The following is an 18,897-nucleotide window of genomic DNA, read 5'->3' on the forward strand; positions in this document are numbered from 1 at the left end:
CATTTATTCCTCTTTCCATTTGTGCTGCGTTCTGTAGCACACATAGTAAGAGGAAAACACCTCTTTGGATTATTTTTGTACAGAAAGGGTCACTTCCTGGACAAATAAATCCTGCCTGTGTTGGTGCTAGGCAGCAATTTGTGAACAAACGCAAGGGGAAAGGATAGGAATGCACCATATTTCATATCTATGGTGCATTCCCGCCCTTTCACATTGGCGTGGGACAGCGAAACAAGAAGACTTGCGGCACTGCCCTATGCCAATTCTTCATTAATGAGGACCTTTGACCACACCCCCACACTCACTGATCTTTAGTTTTCTAAACACTGTTTGATATTATTTCCTGAACATAAAAATTATTTTCTGTGGGAATTGGGGGTGTTTATGGTTGTCGATACTTGTTGGTGATGAGGAGTACCAGGTCATTGAAATTTTTGTCAGGAGGGGATTCTTGCACCTAAAATATTTTTACAGGGGGGTCTTGGCATCAAAAAGTTTGAAGACCTCTGCACTAGGTGATGACATTTGCACACATTATCGTTTGTGTGCAGAAAAACTATTTTTCGGTACAAATATAATGGTAATTTCAATTGAAAATATGTGGTCTGTAATGGTGGGGCGCTACCACACCATACAGACTCCACACTATGCCACGCCACTCTATGCCTTTCCACTCTATGCCACGCTTCCCCATTCTACAACACTCCACCCTACTCTATGACATACCACTCCACTCTACATCCCTCCTCTCTATGACAGTCTACAACATGCTACTCAACTTAAAGCCATCCAATCTATGCCACTCAATCTATGACAAACCATGCAACCCCCCTCTACACCCCTCGACTCCACACCGCTTACCCCACTCCACTCCAAACTATCCCTCTCCACTCCAATGTACCAGAGTGCACCGCACCCCACTTCACTACAATCTACCCCAATATACTTCAATCAGGTCTATCCCACCCCATCGCACTCCAATCTACCCCACTTCACGCTACCCCACTTCAATCTACACCACTCTAATCCAATCCACCCCACCCCACTCCAATCTACCTCACCCCAATCTGTTCTAATCTACCCCAGTCTACCCCACTCCACTCCAATCTACCCCAATCAACCCCACTCTAATGTACCCCAATCCAACCCACTTCACTCCACTCTTCTTGACTGCCCTCCATTCTACCTCACTCCACTCTACTCCACTTCACTCCACTCCAATCTACCGCACTCCATTTCAGTTTACCCCATTCCACTCCAACCTCCACTTCAATCTATCCAAAACCATTCCACTATAATCTACCCCACCCCACTCCAGTCTACCCCACTCCACCACAATCTACCCCACTCCAATCTACCACAATCTGTCCCACTCCAATCTACCATACTCCAATCCCCCAACCTACCCCGCTCCACCCCACTCAAATCTACACCACTTCAGCCTACTCCTACCCCACTCCAACCCAATCTACCCTATTCCAATCTACCACTCCAATCTAGCCCTATCTATTCCACTCCAATCTACTCCACCCACTCCAATATAGCCCACTCTACCCCACTCCAATGCAACCCACGCCACTCCAATCTATCCCACTCCAAATGAGCCTACTCAAATCCTCCCGCTTCACTCTACCTCACTCCAATCTACACTACTCCATTCCAATCTACCCAGCTCTAATCCACCCAAGCGACCCCACTCCACTCCACCCTAATCTATCCCACTCTACTCCACTCTTCCCCAATCAATCTCAGTCCACTCCAATCTCAACTCCACTCCAGTCTATCCAACTCCACTCTACCCCACGCCACTCCAATATACCCCACTCCACTCTACCTCAATCTATCCCAGTCCATTCCACTCTACCCAGTCTACCCCACTAAAGTTCACTCCAATCTACCGCATGCCACCCAAATCTGCCCAACTCCAGTCCAATCTAGCCCACTCCACCCTGATCCACCCCACTCTATTCCACTCCAATCTACCCTACCCCACTCCACCCCAAACTACCGTACTACAATCTACCCCATCCAATCTGCCCCACTCCAATTTACTCCACTTCAATCTACCCCACTCCATTTCAATTTACTCCACTCCAATCTACCCCAATGCACCCCACTTCATTCTACTCCACTCCACTATAATCTACCCCACTCCACTCCAGTCTACCCCACTCCACCACAATCTACCCCACTCCAATCTACCACAATCTGCCCCACTCCAATCTACCATACTCCAATCCCCTAATCTACCCCACTCCACCGACTCAAATCTACCCCACTTCAGCCTACTCCTACCCCACTCCAACCCAATCTACCCTATTACAATTCACAACTCCTCAATCTACCACTCCAATCTACCCCTATCTATTCCACTCCAATATACTCCACCCCACTCCAATATAGTCCACTCTACCCCACTCCAATCCAACCCACGCCACTCCAATCTATCCCACTCCAAATGACCCTACTCCAATCATCCCTCTTCAATCTACCTCACTCCAATCTACACCACTCCATTCCAATCTACCCTGCTGTAATCCACCCAAGCGACTCCACTCCACTCCACCCTAATCTACCCCACTCTACTTCACTCTTCCCCATCAAACTCAGTCCACTTCAATCTCAACTCCACTCCAGTCAATCCAACACCACTCCACCCCAAGCCACTCCATTATACTCCACTCCACTCTACCCCAATCTAGCCCACTTCATTCCACTCTACCCAGTCTACCCCACTAAACTTCACTCCAATCTACCACATGCCACCCAAATCAGCTCCACTACAGTCCAATCTAGCCCACTCCACCCCAATCCACCCCACTCTATTCCACTCCAATCTACCCTACCCCACTCCACCCCAAACTACCGTACTCCAATGTACCCCATCCAATCTTCCCCACTCCAATTTACTCCACTCCAATCTACCCCACCATAACCCAGTCTATCACACTCTAATCTACCCTACCCCATCCCAATCTACGGCACAGCACTCTGTCCAACTCCACTCCAATCTACTTCACTCCAATCTACATCGCTCAACCTCAATCTACCACAATCTATGCTATTCCTCTCTATCTGGCCCCAATCTAACCCACTCCAATCCAATCTACCCCAATATATCTCCAGTGGCAGTTGGAACGGAACGGTGGTGGCGGGGCAAGGGGGTGAAAAAAAAGATTTCACTTACCTTAGCAGGGCCACAATCTCTCCTCTGTGTCCCTCTCCCCGAAAGCAGGAAGCACACAAAACGCTGCTGTCACCAGCATGACAGCAGTGTTGTGATTGGTCTGAGCAGCCTTGTTTGGCGCTGAGACAGGGAGTGGGAGCCTGTGCATGCTCTCCGCCCATACAATGCAATACAGCCAGTTGGAGAACATGCTAAGTGCACATGACTGTTTGGCCGGCCCACCCCTCCCCGGATGGCTGTGACAACAATCAAGCCCCCCCCACCCCCATGCTGCCTTAAGCATGGAAAAATAAAATGATAACATTGTGTTATTATCATTTTATTTTTCCTTTTTTGTACTGCTTAAAAGCAGTGGGACAACGCTCCTCCACCTTAGCGAAGGAGCTGCAGCTGTATATCCCTCTCCACTCTACCCCAATCTGCACCCCTCCAATCTTACCGCTCTTCACCCCAATCTAACCCAATTCAATCTACCCTGCTTCCCCACTACAATCTACCCCAATTTACTCCACTACAATCTCCCCTGCTCCAATCTACCCCACCTCATCCCAATCTACCCTACACCACTCCAGTCTACCCCACTCCCCCAATCTATGCCACTACACTCCACCCCAATCTACCTTACTCCAAACGACCCCAATCTACCCCCCACCCCACTCCATTCCATACTACCCTACTATAATCCACCCAATCTACCCCACTCCACTCTACCCCACTCAACTCCAATCTACCCCACTCCACTCTTACTAAATCAACCCCACTCCAATCTACCTTAATATATCCCACTACACTCTACCAAAATATACCCTGATCTACCATACCCCTATCTACTCCAGCCCAATCCACCACACTCCACCCCAAACTACCCCAGTTCAATCTACCCCACTCTAATCTACCCCTCTCCAATCTACACCACTCTAATATACCACACTACACCCCACTCCAATCTACACCAAATTTACCCCACTCCACTCTACACCAAATTTACCCCACTCCACTCTACCCCAATCTACACTATTCCACACTTCCCTAATCTACTCCCCTCCAATCTACTCTACTCCAACCCACTAACTGTTAGCCATGCTGAACAGCAGCCACTCTGGTGCACATAATGGCTAAAACACATTGCCAAAGCCAATAGCTCTCACATGGACGAGGCCCATTGGCTTTGCCAATGCTTGTTATTGTTTCCCGGTTTGGGACCACCAGGCTTTTTATGCTGATCATGAATAAAAAAATGTATGTAGAAAGAACTTCCCTTAATAGGATGGGCCTTGTGATGTACTTTGAACGACAGCTCTTTGGTGGATGGGCCTCCTGTCAAGGTATATGACAGCAGAGCCACCTGAGGCTCCACCACAAAACAATCTGGTGTTCACCCAGCCTATAAATGAAGCAGGTACACTGTGAGTTTGGTAGGGTGGGAGCCATGCAAATTTATTATGGGGCTACTACTCCACTAAACTCTAAATGAGGGCCTTAGTAATGCACTAAACTCCAAATGAGGGCCTTAGTTATGCACTAAACTCCATCCAGTTGCATTCTGTCATTTTCGTCATTTACAATTCCAGATTCCACTGTAGATTCACCGCTTCTACTCTGAGTAGAGATTAGGTTGAGAGTTTGTTCAAAACATTAAAAGGCCTGAAACGTGTACAACACTGAAAGAAAGGAAGCTAATACATGCTGTGCCCCTTTGTTAAATAACATGCTTCTTTATCATGAACAATCAGCAGTGTAAACACAGCTGCTGTTCAACAAAACAAGCATTTGCAATGCAATTGGTCTTGCCTTTCGGACCTTATATGTATTTAGCTATGCAGCACATTAGCCTGGGAGCTGAAACATCTACTGTTCTTTAACATGGAGGGAAAGTAAGCACCAAACTGCATGACATGCCAGGTATGGGAACACATGGAGAGAAATATTGCCTTTCAGTGGAAAATTGTATAGTCCAAAGCTCTGTTTTTATTATGAAACAAATATTATTGTCTATGGGTGCTCGTGGAAGACCATTTCTATGGACTGGCATCTAGAGAATGCTAAAGTGATTCTGGTATTTTACTGACCTCTGGTGGTCGTTTTCTATAAAGAAAGTTAAAGAGAGGCAGTTGCCAGAAAAATAAAAACCAGAAAGTCCCTCAGCAGAAAGCAATTCTGGTATTTTACTGATCTCTTCTGGTCGTTTTAGCTCAAGACAGTTAAATAGAGGCAGTTGAACAGAAAAAAAGTCCCTAAGCAGAAGCAGACAAGTCCTAGGGTTGATCTCCAGAGCCCACAGAGTACATACACATATGAGTATATACCAAAGTATATACAAGAGGTCTCGAATGCTCGACCTAAAAATGATACCTATAGAAAAAAGTTCAAATGCATTTACCTCAAAAATGAAAGACCAGACTTGTGTTAACTAGGACAAATGAAGGGCAGAGGACAGTATTCTAAGTGGATTACGCCCTAAATGCACACTGAAAGACACCCAGTCAGCCAACAACAATATTTTATTTATTTATACATTTGTGGTTTTATGGAGCATTAACAAGACCCAAAGGTGACGGCGCGCTCTACAAAGACACAATGTAAGAAAACTATTAACATAGAACAATCAGGCATATTTACAATGACAATTCAGCTATAGAAGTCCTCTTAAGGTAAGAAAAGTTGATAGAAAATTATTTGCTTTAGTTTATTTATGAAGGTTACAGAGGAGGAAGTCATCCATATTGTTGGTGTAATGAAATTCCAAAGTCAGGATGCACCACCTGAAAATGAGTGTTTGACTGTTCTTTCTTTTCTGAGGATAGGATATTTCCAGTAGAAGGATGTTGGCACTCCGTAAGACCCGTGGTCCATCTGAGATGACAAGTTTCTTAGGAAATAAGTTTTGGGGGTCAGACAAGATGAGTTAGCGAATGATGCAGATGATGAGGGTACTGCTTGCTTCAATTGGGGGTAAATTAAGTGACATCAGAATTGGAGCAGTATGTATTAATTTCCTGCCTCCGGTCGCCAGTATGGCTGAGACATAGAGTGTTGTTTTCAAGGGAGCAAGTCAGAAGAGAGTTTCTATAGTCTAATCCAGACAGTATGACCAACTGGGATTGGACTGCTCATTTGAAATCATCAAAGGGGCAAAAGGGTTTAATGCCCATTTCATTTGAAATAGAAAATTGTTGGCTAGGAAGATCATGAGTGATTGAATATGAGGTTCTTGTCAAGACGGACTAGTGCAAGAAATCCACCTGTTTGTGATTTCTATAAGGTTGAGTTAGTAATATTGAGGGTCACGTTAGTGAATCATGTTAAAACCCTTAAATTCAATATCAATAGAATTTGTTTTGGGGATCCAGAGCCTTTGCTACATTGCAGGCACTGCTAGCAACTCTTTTTGAAGATCACAAAAAAGGATCCCTTCAAGTAAAAGTTCATCAACTGATTGTTAGCACGTAAACAAATAATGATTCACACTCTGTGGTCAGTCTGGTGAGATCTGCAGTCTTGGCCATCCCTGCTTCATTAATCACAGCTGATGGGTCAGAGTTTGTTGGGTAAACATGTGGTAATTGCGATATTTAGATCATTTTTTGACAGGTATCCAGAGTTTTTTAATCCCTTTAATTTTTTACGTATTTATCAAGTTTGAAAATAAATTGGCAAGTGCTTGGAAGGGTATTGCAATGCTTGTTCAAGTGAGTCAATTCATCCTTTCACCCTGGCAACCGTAATTGAAAGAGGATTATTAACTGGAGCAAGACTATTTAGCAGTTTTATAGTGTATCATTACTATTTTTGCAGTTATTATTGGTAATAGTAACACTGGTGGTAGTAGTGGTAGTAATAGTGGTAGTATTCTATGTAACCTTTAATCGCTGCATAAAAATATATATCTGATGTTCTAATTAAAGTGTAGTTGTTATGTTACTAGTCAGCTGTAATAAGAAAATGACAATGCTACTTTAATGTAGTAATTTATCATAGTTTGGGTGTGACATCAGAATGCATCACAAAACCAGTAGAAAACAAAAGAAACCTTCCTGAGCAGGACATTAACGGCAAATGCCAATTCAACAAATAAAAGCAAAATACACTTTTCATTATATAGGAAGACACAGTTAAATGTTTGTTGCACAGGTGGAGTTGTCTATAATAATAGATATGTGTTATCACACATTCTTAAACGACAAAGCCAGTTTTGATAGTGATTTACATAAAAATACTTAAAATACATAAAGAATGAAGAGCTAGAGCTTGGTGTGTGTTTTGTTTTCCGGTGCAGATTTCCATTTTTTTGTAAAACTCAGCAAAAATGTTATTAGATGAAAAAATAAACCAAGGATTGAATAGAAAAGAGGGTGATCATAACGATTTATATTATAAGGAGTAAAATACCCCCTGCCGTACTTTAAAAGAATGCTGCAAGTCACTTGGAGTGCTCAGCCTTTAGCCTCATTCCTGTGTTGGGTCATAGAGCTTCTTGCTGTCTTACACTAGCATTATTACCTACAGATAGAAGACTTTATATATATACTTAATTGTTATAAATATTATATCCGGAGCAATCCAACAAACTTTATTTCGGTCGATGTAGACCATAAAGAGTAGATAATACAAACAGTAGCAATAAGGACATATAACAAAACCAATACATGAAGATTAAATACAAACAAAACTTGATTATGGACAACATTGAAATTCATCTCAGGGTGGGGGGTTCGTAAAATTCAAAGCTTCTTATCGACCTCCGGCAACTACCACAGCAAATACCCTGAATAAGGCCTCAATCATCATAACAAAAATAGAAGAAAGAAAAAAAAATACCACATATCATTTTGGTATGATCGAATTTCAGTTCATCAATAATATTAGTTTTTGGAATGTACAAAGGGTTAAAAGTACCTTAAGAATGAGTTTAAAAAGTTACAATGATTAAAATGTGACAAAATGTACACTGCGGGAGTTTTATACTTGCAGTGGTGAGTTTAACAACACCCTACGACTATGCCACATGGAGTTCAAAAAACGGGACACGGCAAAAACAATGTGTGGGTGAGTATCAGTTCTCAATATTCTAAATGCCTCCATACACTGCCTACACCCCACATTTCTGCAAAGTGGGACTAGCCATCGCCGTCTGGCTGTTTTATAGCCGGGACAACAGAAAAAGACATGAATGACAGTCTCATCTACACACTTGCAAGCCGGGCACCCAAGGGGGGAGGCTTTTAGCCATTTGTTAGTGAAGGCACAAACTAAACTGAATGTATAGCTTCCTTGTCATGGTAGGTTGAATATCATCCAGAAAGGGCTCAATGTGATACTAAGCTTCAATATTTAGAAAATCAGCTGTTAGTAGACCAAGTTTAGCGTTCCCCCGGATATCAGCTAGTATGAGCGATCTATAGGCTCTTACTAGTTCTATGCGTGAGATTGCCGGGCACACTACCTCGGGGTTGCTCCATAAGATTGGAAGACCTATCCTATAGCATACATCCCTTATATGTAAAATCCAAGGTAATTTGCCCACACCCGGGAGACCCAAAATCTCCTTTAGTTCTTACTGGTAGACTGCCAGTTCCGGGGTCACCCACAGTCTACGCCAAAAGGTTAGTGGTCTAAGTCCAGTCTCCTCTGTAATAGATCTGATTCCTAAGTTCAGGCGTAGGGGGATAAGAGGGGTACTTGGCGGAACGCCCAACAACTGTCTCAAAAAATTACTCTCTGTTTTAGACAGTCCGCCAGAGGGACAATGACCCCATAGTTCAGCCCCATACATTGCAGCGCTCCTGGCTTGCACTTTCTAAATCTCAGCCACCGGGCCAGCCGGTTTATGGGAGGAGTTCCTATATATTTTTGTGATTCCCCCTACTGTCTGGGCTAGCTTGAGGCTTGCTTTGGCTATTTGCAGACCCCACTCAAACTTTTCGGACAACGTGACACCAAGATAGTCAATAACAGTCACCCTTTCTAGCAAGGTACCATTTAAAGAGGGGTTTGGGTGTGATGTTTTGGCTGGGTTAAAGATCATGAATTTGGTCTTTAGTGTGTTAATCTCCAGCCCCCTGTTTTTGCAGAATGTTACAAAGCTGTCAAGAACCCTCTGGATGCCCAAAGGCAACTTAGGTAGGAGCAAAGTATCGTCCGCAAATATCATTGCTGGCACCTTACTATGCACCAGCTTTGGGGAATCGTTGTCCTTTACCTCATTCAGTTGGGCAATCAGAGCATTGATGAATAGACAAAACAGGGAAGGGGCAAGCACACACCCCTGCCTTACTCCTCTGTTAACTGGAAAGCGGGGAGTTAATTCCCCAAATTTCCCATACCTTACTTGGGTAAAGTTGCCCTTGTGCAGTCTCATTATCAATGTCAGAAGGTGGGGGGGATTCCCAGTTGTTTAAGAACCTTCCACAATTTGTCTCTGGGGACCAAATCAAAGGCTGTTTTCAGATTGATGAATATCAAATAGAGGCTGCCACCCTCTATTGACACCGTTTTCCAGTGTGGTAATTGGAGTCTAAAAATGTGGTCGATGGTGGAGATGTTTTCTCTAAAACCGGCTTGATAAGCACTCAGAATTTCACACTCCTCCATCCACACATGAAGACAATCAAGGAGGATCATGGCAAACAATTTCTGGGTGACATCTATCAAACTGATCGGCCTATAGTTGGTCAGCAGGAGAGGTGAGCCCTTTCTGAAGACTGGGAAGATTTCAGCCCCTAGCCAGGTATCCGGGATCGCCATACCTTTCAAGGTAGCATTAAATATTGCCCAAAGGTGGGGTCCCCATATTTTTGGTTCTGCCGGAAATAGGTCCCCTGGAATCTTGTCTAATCCCGGGGCTTTACCAAGAGGAAGCTTCCTAATTGCGTTTAAGACTTCTGTTAAAGTGAACCCTTGGGCCTCTTTGAAATCCATCCTTGGGATTGTTAGGGATGTTTTATATTTTGTGTCTGTAACTTCCTCAGTGGAATATAGAGCTTGGAAGTGAGACTTCCATGCAGCTGCAGCAATGTTGAGCTCTAGGGCTAGCTTCCCTACGTTACTATGTGTGAACACTAGTGACCAGAATGCCTTCATATCCCTATTAGATAGAGCTGTTCTAATGGCATCCCATCTATCTGACTCCCAGTTCTTTTTTCCTTGTTTGGTACTGTCAGGATAGAGGGCCCTCATTTGTTTAGTTATGAGTCTGTCCTTACTTTTAATGGCGTCTAAGAGGGCTCTCTTGGCCTTACGGCAAGTATCATTGAACTAGGATTGTTAGGCACCCTTTTTTGCCTTAGAGCGTGTCACAGGATTGAATATATCAGTCAAGCTAGTTGTTAGTTCCACTTGCAGTGCCTCTATTCTAACAATGGCTTGAGGGGAGTGCATTACCCTGTCAGCCTCCCCAAATCCAATAAGGGCAAAATAGTTAGAGAAAATAATGCAGCTACCTTGTCTGGTGATTGCTTGACTGTCCCCCATCTAATTCTCCTTCTATTGTTGACAAGTATTAGGTTGCTATCTACAGGGGTTCCACTGGCCTTGGGATTATGAAGATCTTGGAACTCCAACTCCATGGTCAAGGCGTTGTGATCACTGTCCTGTCTCAGCAGGACAGCGAAGTCAGCAACCTACTGCCATAGTCTTTTTTATACTAAAATGTAATTCAGCAGGGAGGCTTGTCCGGTTCTATTAAAAGTTAGCTTCCCTGGTCTATCTGAGTTGGTGCGACCATTGCACGCTCTCAGGGAATGAGTTAGTGTTACTGCATTGATCTGGAGTGCCAACGGGGTCCAGGCCTTTGTCAGTTGGATTTGGGGATCAGGGATTAGCCAATGTCGATCCTTGTCACTAGAGAAAGCATCAGTAGGGGCAGCAAGGGGCTCAAATTGACAATTAAAATCTCCCCCTATAACCAGCCTTGAGTTCGGGGGCACAGTATCGAGAAAGGTATTCAGTTGGTCGAAGGTCGGTGATTCGTGGCAAATGCTTACAGGATGGTTATAGATGTTAATGAAGGCAATTTTAAGGCTAGATGAGAAAGTGAATACAGTACACTGAATATCGTTGGACAAAGTGTTCAACTGGCCCACTCTATAGTTCAGGTGCGTGGCAACCCAAGTACACCCAAGTCGACCTCTCCCCCACGACATGGCCAACACATTGAAGGTTGCATATCCCATCCACACGATGTCGTCACTTTGCCATGTTTCCTGAAGCATACACACATAATATTTGTCTACAAATAGCCCCCATTCTGGACAATGCAGTTTGCTTTTTATTCCGGCGATGTTCTAGGATAAGACCCTCAGCTTATGGTCAGGGTTAGGGTTATCACCAGGGGCATTATAGCAGTTAGTGGGGACTTTGAGTGTCCTCCAGCTGGGCCATGGGGGCTACTTCTACAACTTCCAAGGGGGGACCACTCCTGGATGGACTAAAGATTAAGAGGTCAGGATATCTGGGAACTGGAATGCTAAACGTATCTGCATAAGTCCCGTAAAGATCAAAGACTCCCCGTTGGATTTCGGTTTGTGGAACCCTGGTTCCTCCCCATTACCACAGGGAGTGTTCTCTCTCAGCTGACCTCTGTTAATTTCCCCTAGATCCGTACCAGGCCCCCGGGACCCATATCTAGGAGCAAGCCCACTTTTCAATGCAAGTCAATCCACCTCCTCGAAGGCCCCAAACCTGTTCGCTACTGGGATGTTAAATAAGAGGGGGGTGGGCCCGCCGTTGGTTGTTCTAGTGACCAGTTACCAGGGGCACATATGTTAGGGGCCCTAATTTGGCTACGACTATGGGAGTAAAAATAGTCCAGTGTGTGAGCGCTAACCCTGTATGTGGTACATTGGAACAGGAAATCTGACCTGCTAGGGTGTGAACAGTCAGAGGATTACAGAAATTAATAACTATACAGTCCCCTTGTGTTGTCTTTGGTCTCTTACCCACCCAGCCAACTCTACGAATCATTAAAATCTCTACTGCCCTGTCATAGGAAAAACTGCCTGTACCTAGCCAGCCAAAAAAGGCATTTGTTCCTTAGATCCAGCTGCGTTTGCTTCTGGCCATCTTTAAGCTTGGGTACTCCTGTCAGTATATTGACATATGGAAGTGAGACTGAGGGTAGATTTATAATCGGAAGAGTCATGACTCCATATACTCTCTCAACAACCTCCACAGGGTCCACCCCTTCCCTACCTGCCCTGGGCTCTATTTGGGTAGACCTGCTTTTGTTTGGATCCTCCATATGAGAAACGGTGTTATGGCTCCCTTTTGCGTTAATAAGGCTCCTGGGGCCAGTAACAGTCCATAGGTCTTGGGCCTGCTGGGTGCCTGGCCTTTCTAAGTGGGACAAAGTGATTTTAGCTGTCTCTGTACTATAATCCTCTGCCCTTCTGACTCCCATTGGCAAATTTGGGAGTACCACCCTCTGGGGACCATGCTTGCCTGGGGAGGTTTGGCCTACACTATCTGTCTGAGAACCACAGTCTTTCCTCTTCCCTGGGGCTTGTATAATACTATCAGAAGTGTTAATGTGGCTATTATGTCCCATTAAGTGTCCTGTGCCTATGTGGTTGAGTAGATGAGCAAGCTCTTCCTTTACAATAGCTCTCAACTGGCCCTCTAGATCCGCTATCGGGTTCCTCACCCAATGTGGACAATCACAATCTGTCCGAGGGTTAGTGGAGTTTTCTGTCGCTCCCCCAGTGCTAGCTAATTCATCTCCACTAGGTGCTGTCTTAATGTTTTCTTTCTCTTGGCTCCTACCCTGTTTCGCGCTTCCCATTCTTAGCTAAACTAGTGGTGGTTCCACCTTTACGAGTAGCTGGCTTCATTGGTAGTTCTTAGGGTGAGGGTGGAAGAGACTCTGTTGGCCTGGGTATAGACTCTACTAGCCTAGATGCAGATACTGGGGTTACGGCTTGGGAGGTGGATGGCTCGGTCACCGGACAGAAAATATCTGGAGTTAGAGACAGGCGTCTCTCAGTCAACTCTATTTTGGAGGTTACCACCCCTATAGCACTCTGTAGCATCCTAGCAATTGAAGTTGGGGGCATAGGAGACAGAATGGGCAGTTGGGGATGTTTTGCTACACAAGCACGCTTATCCATTTCTAGATCAAACAAAGCTGAAATACAGCCTCCCCCCTAGGGTAAGCCAAGTAGGGCTGAGAAGGACTTGGCAAAATACTGTAATTGTAACTGGGGAACAAGGTAGAATCAAGCGGGTTAGGAGGGACACAAATAAATGATTAAAAAAGGGAGTTCAAGAGTCAGTAATCACAGTGAAGATGTCTCAGATACTGCCCAGGCTATTACAATACATAGGTAACTTGCACGATTGTTCAAATGGGTCACTGGGTTACAGTTTCCTGGTTCCACCACCAGCTCCTGCTGGTAAGTATTGGTGGATTATTGACAGCTGTACAGTACAGTAGGAAAATACTGAATGTTAAAAAGTCAATTTGATGGTCCAGAAAGGTTTTACCAGCGTGGCAGTGCTGAAGAATCAACGTCAAGGGGGGTGGCCCTGCCCTGGCTCTTCCTAGCAATGAACGGCAAGGACAGGCCCGCCCTTGGCCCGGGCTTCGGCCAGGTGCGACCCGCGCGCATCTTGCGCCCCAGGAAGAGAAGCAGTGCTTTTGTGCGCGGTTTGGGCTTCTCCCCCACACTCTGACAGTGGTGTGGGCTCGCAGGGCACCCAGGGACTTGCAGTCCCACCATGGTTTGTTGCAGCCCAGCAGGAGCGTGGAAAGGCTGGTGATGCACCCTGGGATTAGAATCCCACCAGGGTGTTGCTGGCTCCAGAGTAATGCCCCCAAACAGAGGTGGCAATAGCGTCCAGTGTCCTGCACCGCGGGAAGAGAGGCAGCGCTTTTGTGCGTGGTTTGGGCTCTTTCCCTTCACCTGTTACAACGGCGTGGACTCGCAGGGCACCCTGGGACTTGCATTCCCACCAGGGTTTGTTGCAGCCCAGTGGGAGCGTGGGAAGGCTAGTGATGCACCCTGGGATTAGAATCCCACCAGGGTGTTGCTGGCTCCAGAGTAATGCCCCCAAACAGAGGGAGCAACAGTGTCCCATGTAATATAAATATTTTTATATATTATTATAATGTTTTTGAATATATTTTACATTCAGAGAGCTAATTTTCCCCTACTTGACCTGTATCTATAACAAGTGCATGAGGAAGACGGGTGGCTATAAAATGATTTATTTAAATCATATTTGGTTTGCTTCCGTGCAAATCTCCCACATCGTTATTAACCTCTTTCTAAGATTTCAGGATATGACGATAAGGTATTATGCAACCAATGTACAGATGATTTTCTATTTGTGACCCGGTTCTCAGCTCTTAAGCACATGAAGGCATGGTCTGAGGTATCGCCTTATAGTGTTCATTGGCAGGAATCAGGAGGCGGGAGAAAAACTCGTCATACTTTTATTTAAATGGGTCTGAACCTATGTCACACAATGTCTTTTCACTGAAGTCAATTCTGCTTTTGATGAAGATTAAGAATGAGTCTCACTTTTGTCTTTCAGATGCATAGGTTGTTGTTTCATGAATGCAGTGCTGCCGCTGACCTCAACATCTCACAGTCAATCATTCACTTGGCAAGGTGAGATCGATCATTCCAAATGCAAATAATGCGTAAACATCTGCTAGATTATTAAAACAAGCACTGGAGAAGCTTTATAGCAGGGTTACTTAGGGGCATAATTACAAGGGGATATTGCCACCAGAACGTCACTTTTAGTGACGTTCTGGTGGTGATATCTCCTTCTCCTTATTTACCAGGCAGCGTTTAGCCTCTTGACGTGGCTTAACCCCTTCAGTGCCCATGACGAGATAGTCTCGTCATGGAGTGCGGTTGCGCTGTGCCCATGACGAGACTATCTCGTCATGAACCCCGCCCGCTAATGGAACGCCCGGCACAGGGCGGGGAAAGGGCGGGGCACTGAAGAGGTTAACACTGCCCTGTAAATAAGGCCCCTTTTCACGCTTCACTTAGCTTGAAAGGGGCGTACAATGGGTGTTGCAGAGGACGTTCTGAAGCAACACCCATTGTTTTTGATGCTGCCCCATATTTACTAGGATGGGGCAGCGGCAAACACTTAGGCCATGTAAAACCTGGTCTTAGGATGACAATAATTACTCTTCGTGTTTTGTAAATTGCCTTAAAAGATTGTTTATGTGCCGGAAGATGTCCCTTCCTGCACATAAATAAACAATCTCCCTGCAGTGCTGGCACCCTTGTAACATGTCGCAAGAGTGCCTGCACCGGCGCAAGGCAACAGCTTTAGCAATACGGGAAACGCACGGGTGTGCCGTTATTTGTAAATACGGCACATCCCTGCGTTTAAAAAATGTGATAGCGCGGCATTACCAATGTTGGCGCGACACTGTGCTCCATTTTATTGTAAATATCCCCCATTGTGTTTTAACCGATTTCATTCAGTTAATTAGTAGATGGTTATTACTGATAATATATAACCGGATGTTAGAAGGCAAAGAGCAATATTGCTTTATCATAAGCACTAACCGGCTAAATAATGAAAAAATAATAAACTCGAACATACAAATCCCTCTAATTACACTTTTAATAATTTTTAAAATTCATCGCATTGGTGCTCCTGTGCTTTCATTCGGAGGAATCAATTTCACAAATGTAATGGCGCCCTTGAGGGGAATCACATTATGTATTTATTTATTTATGAATGTGTTTATATATTTATTGTCAATCCTTTCAAACAGTATCGCAGTACCATCGGCGTGCTGAAATTCAAAACATCGCCTATTATTCAGGTTCTTTTCACCTTGGAGAAACATACTGTCAAGATGCAAGCCAACCTTAGATGAGACCCTGGATCTGAACCCTCTCCAGCTCGTCCAGGGGGCATCTGTTGACACGCTTATAATTCAATCCTCACACAATTCATTGATTCCCTGCCCTGAGCTGCTTCATTATTTCTTCCAAGAATGTGTTTTCAGAGACTCTTATTTGTGGAGTACAGTACATTATGTGTCATTACCAGGGCACTACAAGAGAAGTGGCCCTTTCTTTTACTCTTCCATAATCCTTTTACCAATGTATTTTTTATTTTGTAAACTTTTTATAAAGTGCTTTATGATGTTTAGAAGAGGTAGAGCTCTTCTTGAGCAAGGAGAGTCACACTTAAGGCGTGGAGTCCTGGTGGGCAGGACAGGGTGGTTCAATTTCATCAAAAGGCGGATGGGTCTGTCAGTTCAGAGCTCAGGAAGAGCCTTGGTGTGAGCTTCATGATGATAATTGGAGAGAAATAGTCAAAAAAAATTAAATACTCTCAACTTTCACTCGAGCTTCACGTTCAAGTAGATATGGCCAGTTCTGAGCGTTTGACTAGCCACTAAGGTGGGACAAACCATAGTTTCTGATTGTTGAGTTGATGTTGCTGATAATCACCACATTGCCGTTTCGAAGGCAGTGGTACATGTTGGTGTTTAGCCCAACACAGCATTTTTCCTGTGGCGGCTCCTCTGCACAGACGGAGGAGGGTGTCCCACTGCTGCTGTGCAGCAGTAAAAGGCAGGAAGGAAAATACAATAATAATAACGCAATAACGCTCCTTCCAGCGTTTATGTTTCGTGTCAGGTAGGTATTCCAAAACGTTTCAACCAGTAACTGGGCGCCAGTCCTTCCGCTACCCATTTAAATATCCTCCGATGTCTAACTCCTGTCATAAATTTAATCATTCTCCTAGATTCCCCAAATCGTAATGCCAGTTCAATTTTTGTCAGAATATTGTGGAACACCCTTGAGACACTTAACTAGGGCTAGACTGGGAAGCCAAAGCAGCCCTGGCAGTTTTCTCAGACCAGCCCCCCTACCTGGCCCCTGGAGGCAGAAAATGCTTGTTTGCTGCTTTTGTTACTGTAACTGTTATTGCAGTGCCACTGCAAAACCGGCTCCCCAGTAACAAAACCGCTCCCCACCCTTCCAGCTACCCTAGAAAACACCCGATGCCTTGTACGGCCAGTCGGCCCTGGACTTAACGTTGAAAAGAAGGAGCATTTTCTTTTCAGTTTCTTTAAAAACAGAAATGTATAAACCCTTTTACACACCTTGTTGATGAACACTTTCTCTGCTACCACATGTGAAGGTATCTGTAGTTAAACTGGTGGATCAACCAGTCTGATTCGGCAGGTTTTCATGATTGTCGCACTTTCATGTTTTATAGCAATGCATTATGTAGTCTTTGAACAAATTGAACTAACAGGCATGATAATAATAATTTGTCAACTGAAAGCTTAAGGAATGGACTGTAGTGTCCTGCTGGACATGTCATGCAACAGCCCCTCCATAGGGGCTGTACTTACACTCACCCACACCCATCCAACACAGGCGTCTCCGGTCAGATAACCTTGCTAATAAAAGAGCCCTGGCGCTTGCGCTCGTGTCCAGTTCTATCCACCCGATCATGTGTTGGTGTTGTCCTTTATTTTACTATGTGGGCCTATGGCCTATGACTTTACATTGGCGACACACTAGAGACTCAGTTACAGGAGGCCACAATCCAGCTGCAGGCTCTGCATGCTCAGGGACATTGCTGCTGCTCTGGTCAGACCTCACGTGTCTGTGTGCACCATCTCTGATCGTTGCAGCAGAAGAAAAGGGTAACCGACTCTGTCATCGAGTCCGTCGCAGGATTCCGTGTCCTGAAAGCACCGCCGAGAGCACCCTGGTCTCACCGACTCGGTCAACGAGCCGCTGTTTGCACCGCAAGCTGTGGGCACTGCACTCCGCAACACTTCGCTACACGCTGCAAGGATGTCACCAACTCTGTCGCTACCCGACCCAAACATCGACTTACTCCGTTGCCCCACCGTGACCTGCCAGCACCGCAGCGAGCACCGTCTCACCCTTCAACGCAAGCCTTGGTCTCACAGACTCCATCAATGAGCCGCAGCCTGCACTGAAGCGTGAGGACATCGTCCGCCGCAATGCTCCGCTTCACAATGTGACCGCGATGTTTGCCCCGACTGACTTGCACTGACGTGTTGGTCGCAACAAGAAAGGTACTGTGTCCGAGTCTGTCGATGCTTTAGCTGGCCCCTATCGACGCGGACTGCTGAATTGTTAGACTCTGTCGTATTCAGTCCTGGGGCGGTAGACCCAGGACGGGCTACTGAGACAGAAGAACTGTGTTTTATTGATTTTCCTGCAATTTAAAGGTTAGTTTGCACAAGCACTATCTTTCAAGAGTATTGTTGGAAATGGCCCTTTTTGCAGGGTTATCCCCATACTTTTTGCTGCTTCTTCCTCCTTTGCTTTTCCTTACCTGTGGTTGTTGGCTATAGAACCCTGGGCATTTTACCACTGGCGATCAGTGCTAAAGTGCATATGCTCTCTGTGTAAATGGTTTGTGGTGATTGGTTATCCATGATTGGAATATTTGTCTTACCAGTAGGTCTCTATTAAAGTGCACTGAGCGTGCCAGGGCTGGTAATTCAAATGCTACCCACATAAGTAGCCCTGAAAAGATGTCTCAGGCCTGCCACCGCAGTGCCTGCACGCAGTTTGTTAACTGCTATTTCGACCTGGCCAGTGTACCCATTTGCTAGGCCTTACACTTCCCTTTACTTACACACAGGATACCCCTATGGTAGGCCAAAGGTATCCCCTGGGCAGGGTGCAGTATATGTTAAAGGTAGGACATGTACTGGTGTGTGTAAAATGCCC

At 45.2% G+C, this 18,897-nt stretch overlaps 1 protein-coding gene across 8 annotated transcripts in view; it reads left to right on the forward strand.

Moving 5' to 3' along the window:
* RAB44 (RAB44, member RAS oncogene family) overlaps window positions 1–18,897 on the forward strand; it is a 710,497-nt gene that overhangs the window by 681,510 nt on the left and 10,090 nt on the right. For all 8 annotated transcript variants that reach the window (XM_085600504.1, XM_085600485.1, XM_085600530.1 and 5 more), the window contains one exon: window positions 14,720–14,796. In XM_085600504.1, coding sequence (XP_085456630.1) covers window positions 14,720–14,796 — 77 coding nt within the window. The remainder of the gene's footprint in view (window positions 1–14,719; window positions 14,797–18,897) is intronic.

Source organism: Triturus cristatus, chromosome 1_2 (assembly GCF_964204655.1).
Source record: "Triturus cristatus chromosome 1_2, aTriCri1.1, whole genome shotgun sequence".
Taxonomy (NCBI): domain Eukaryota; kingdom Metazoa; phylum Chordata; class Amphibia; order Caudata; family Salamandridae; genus Triturus; species Triturus cristatus.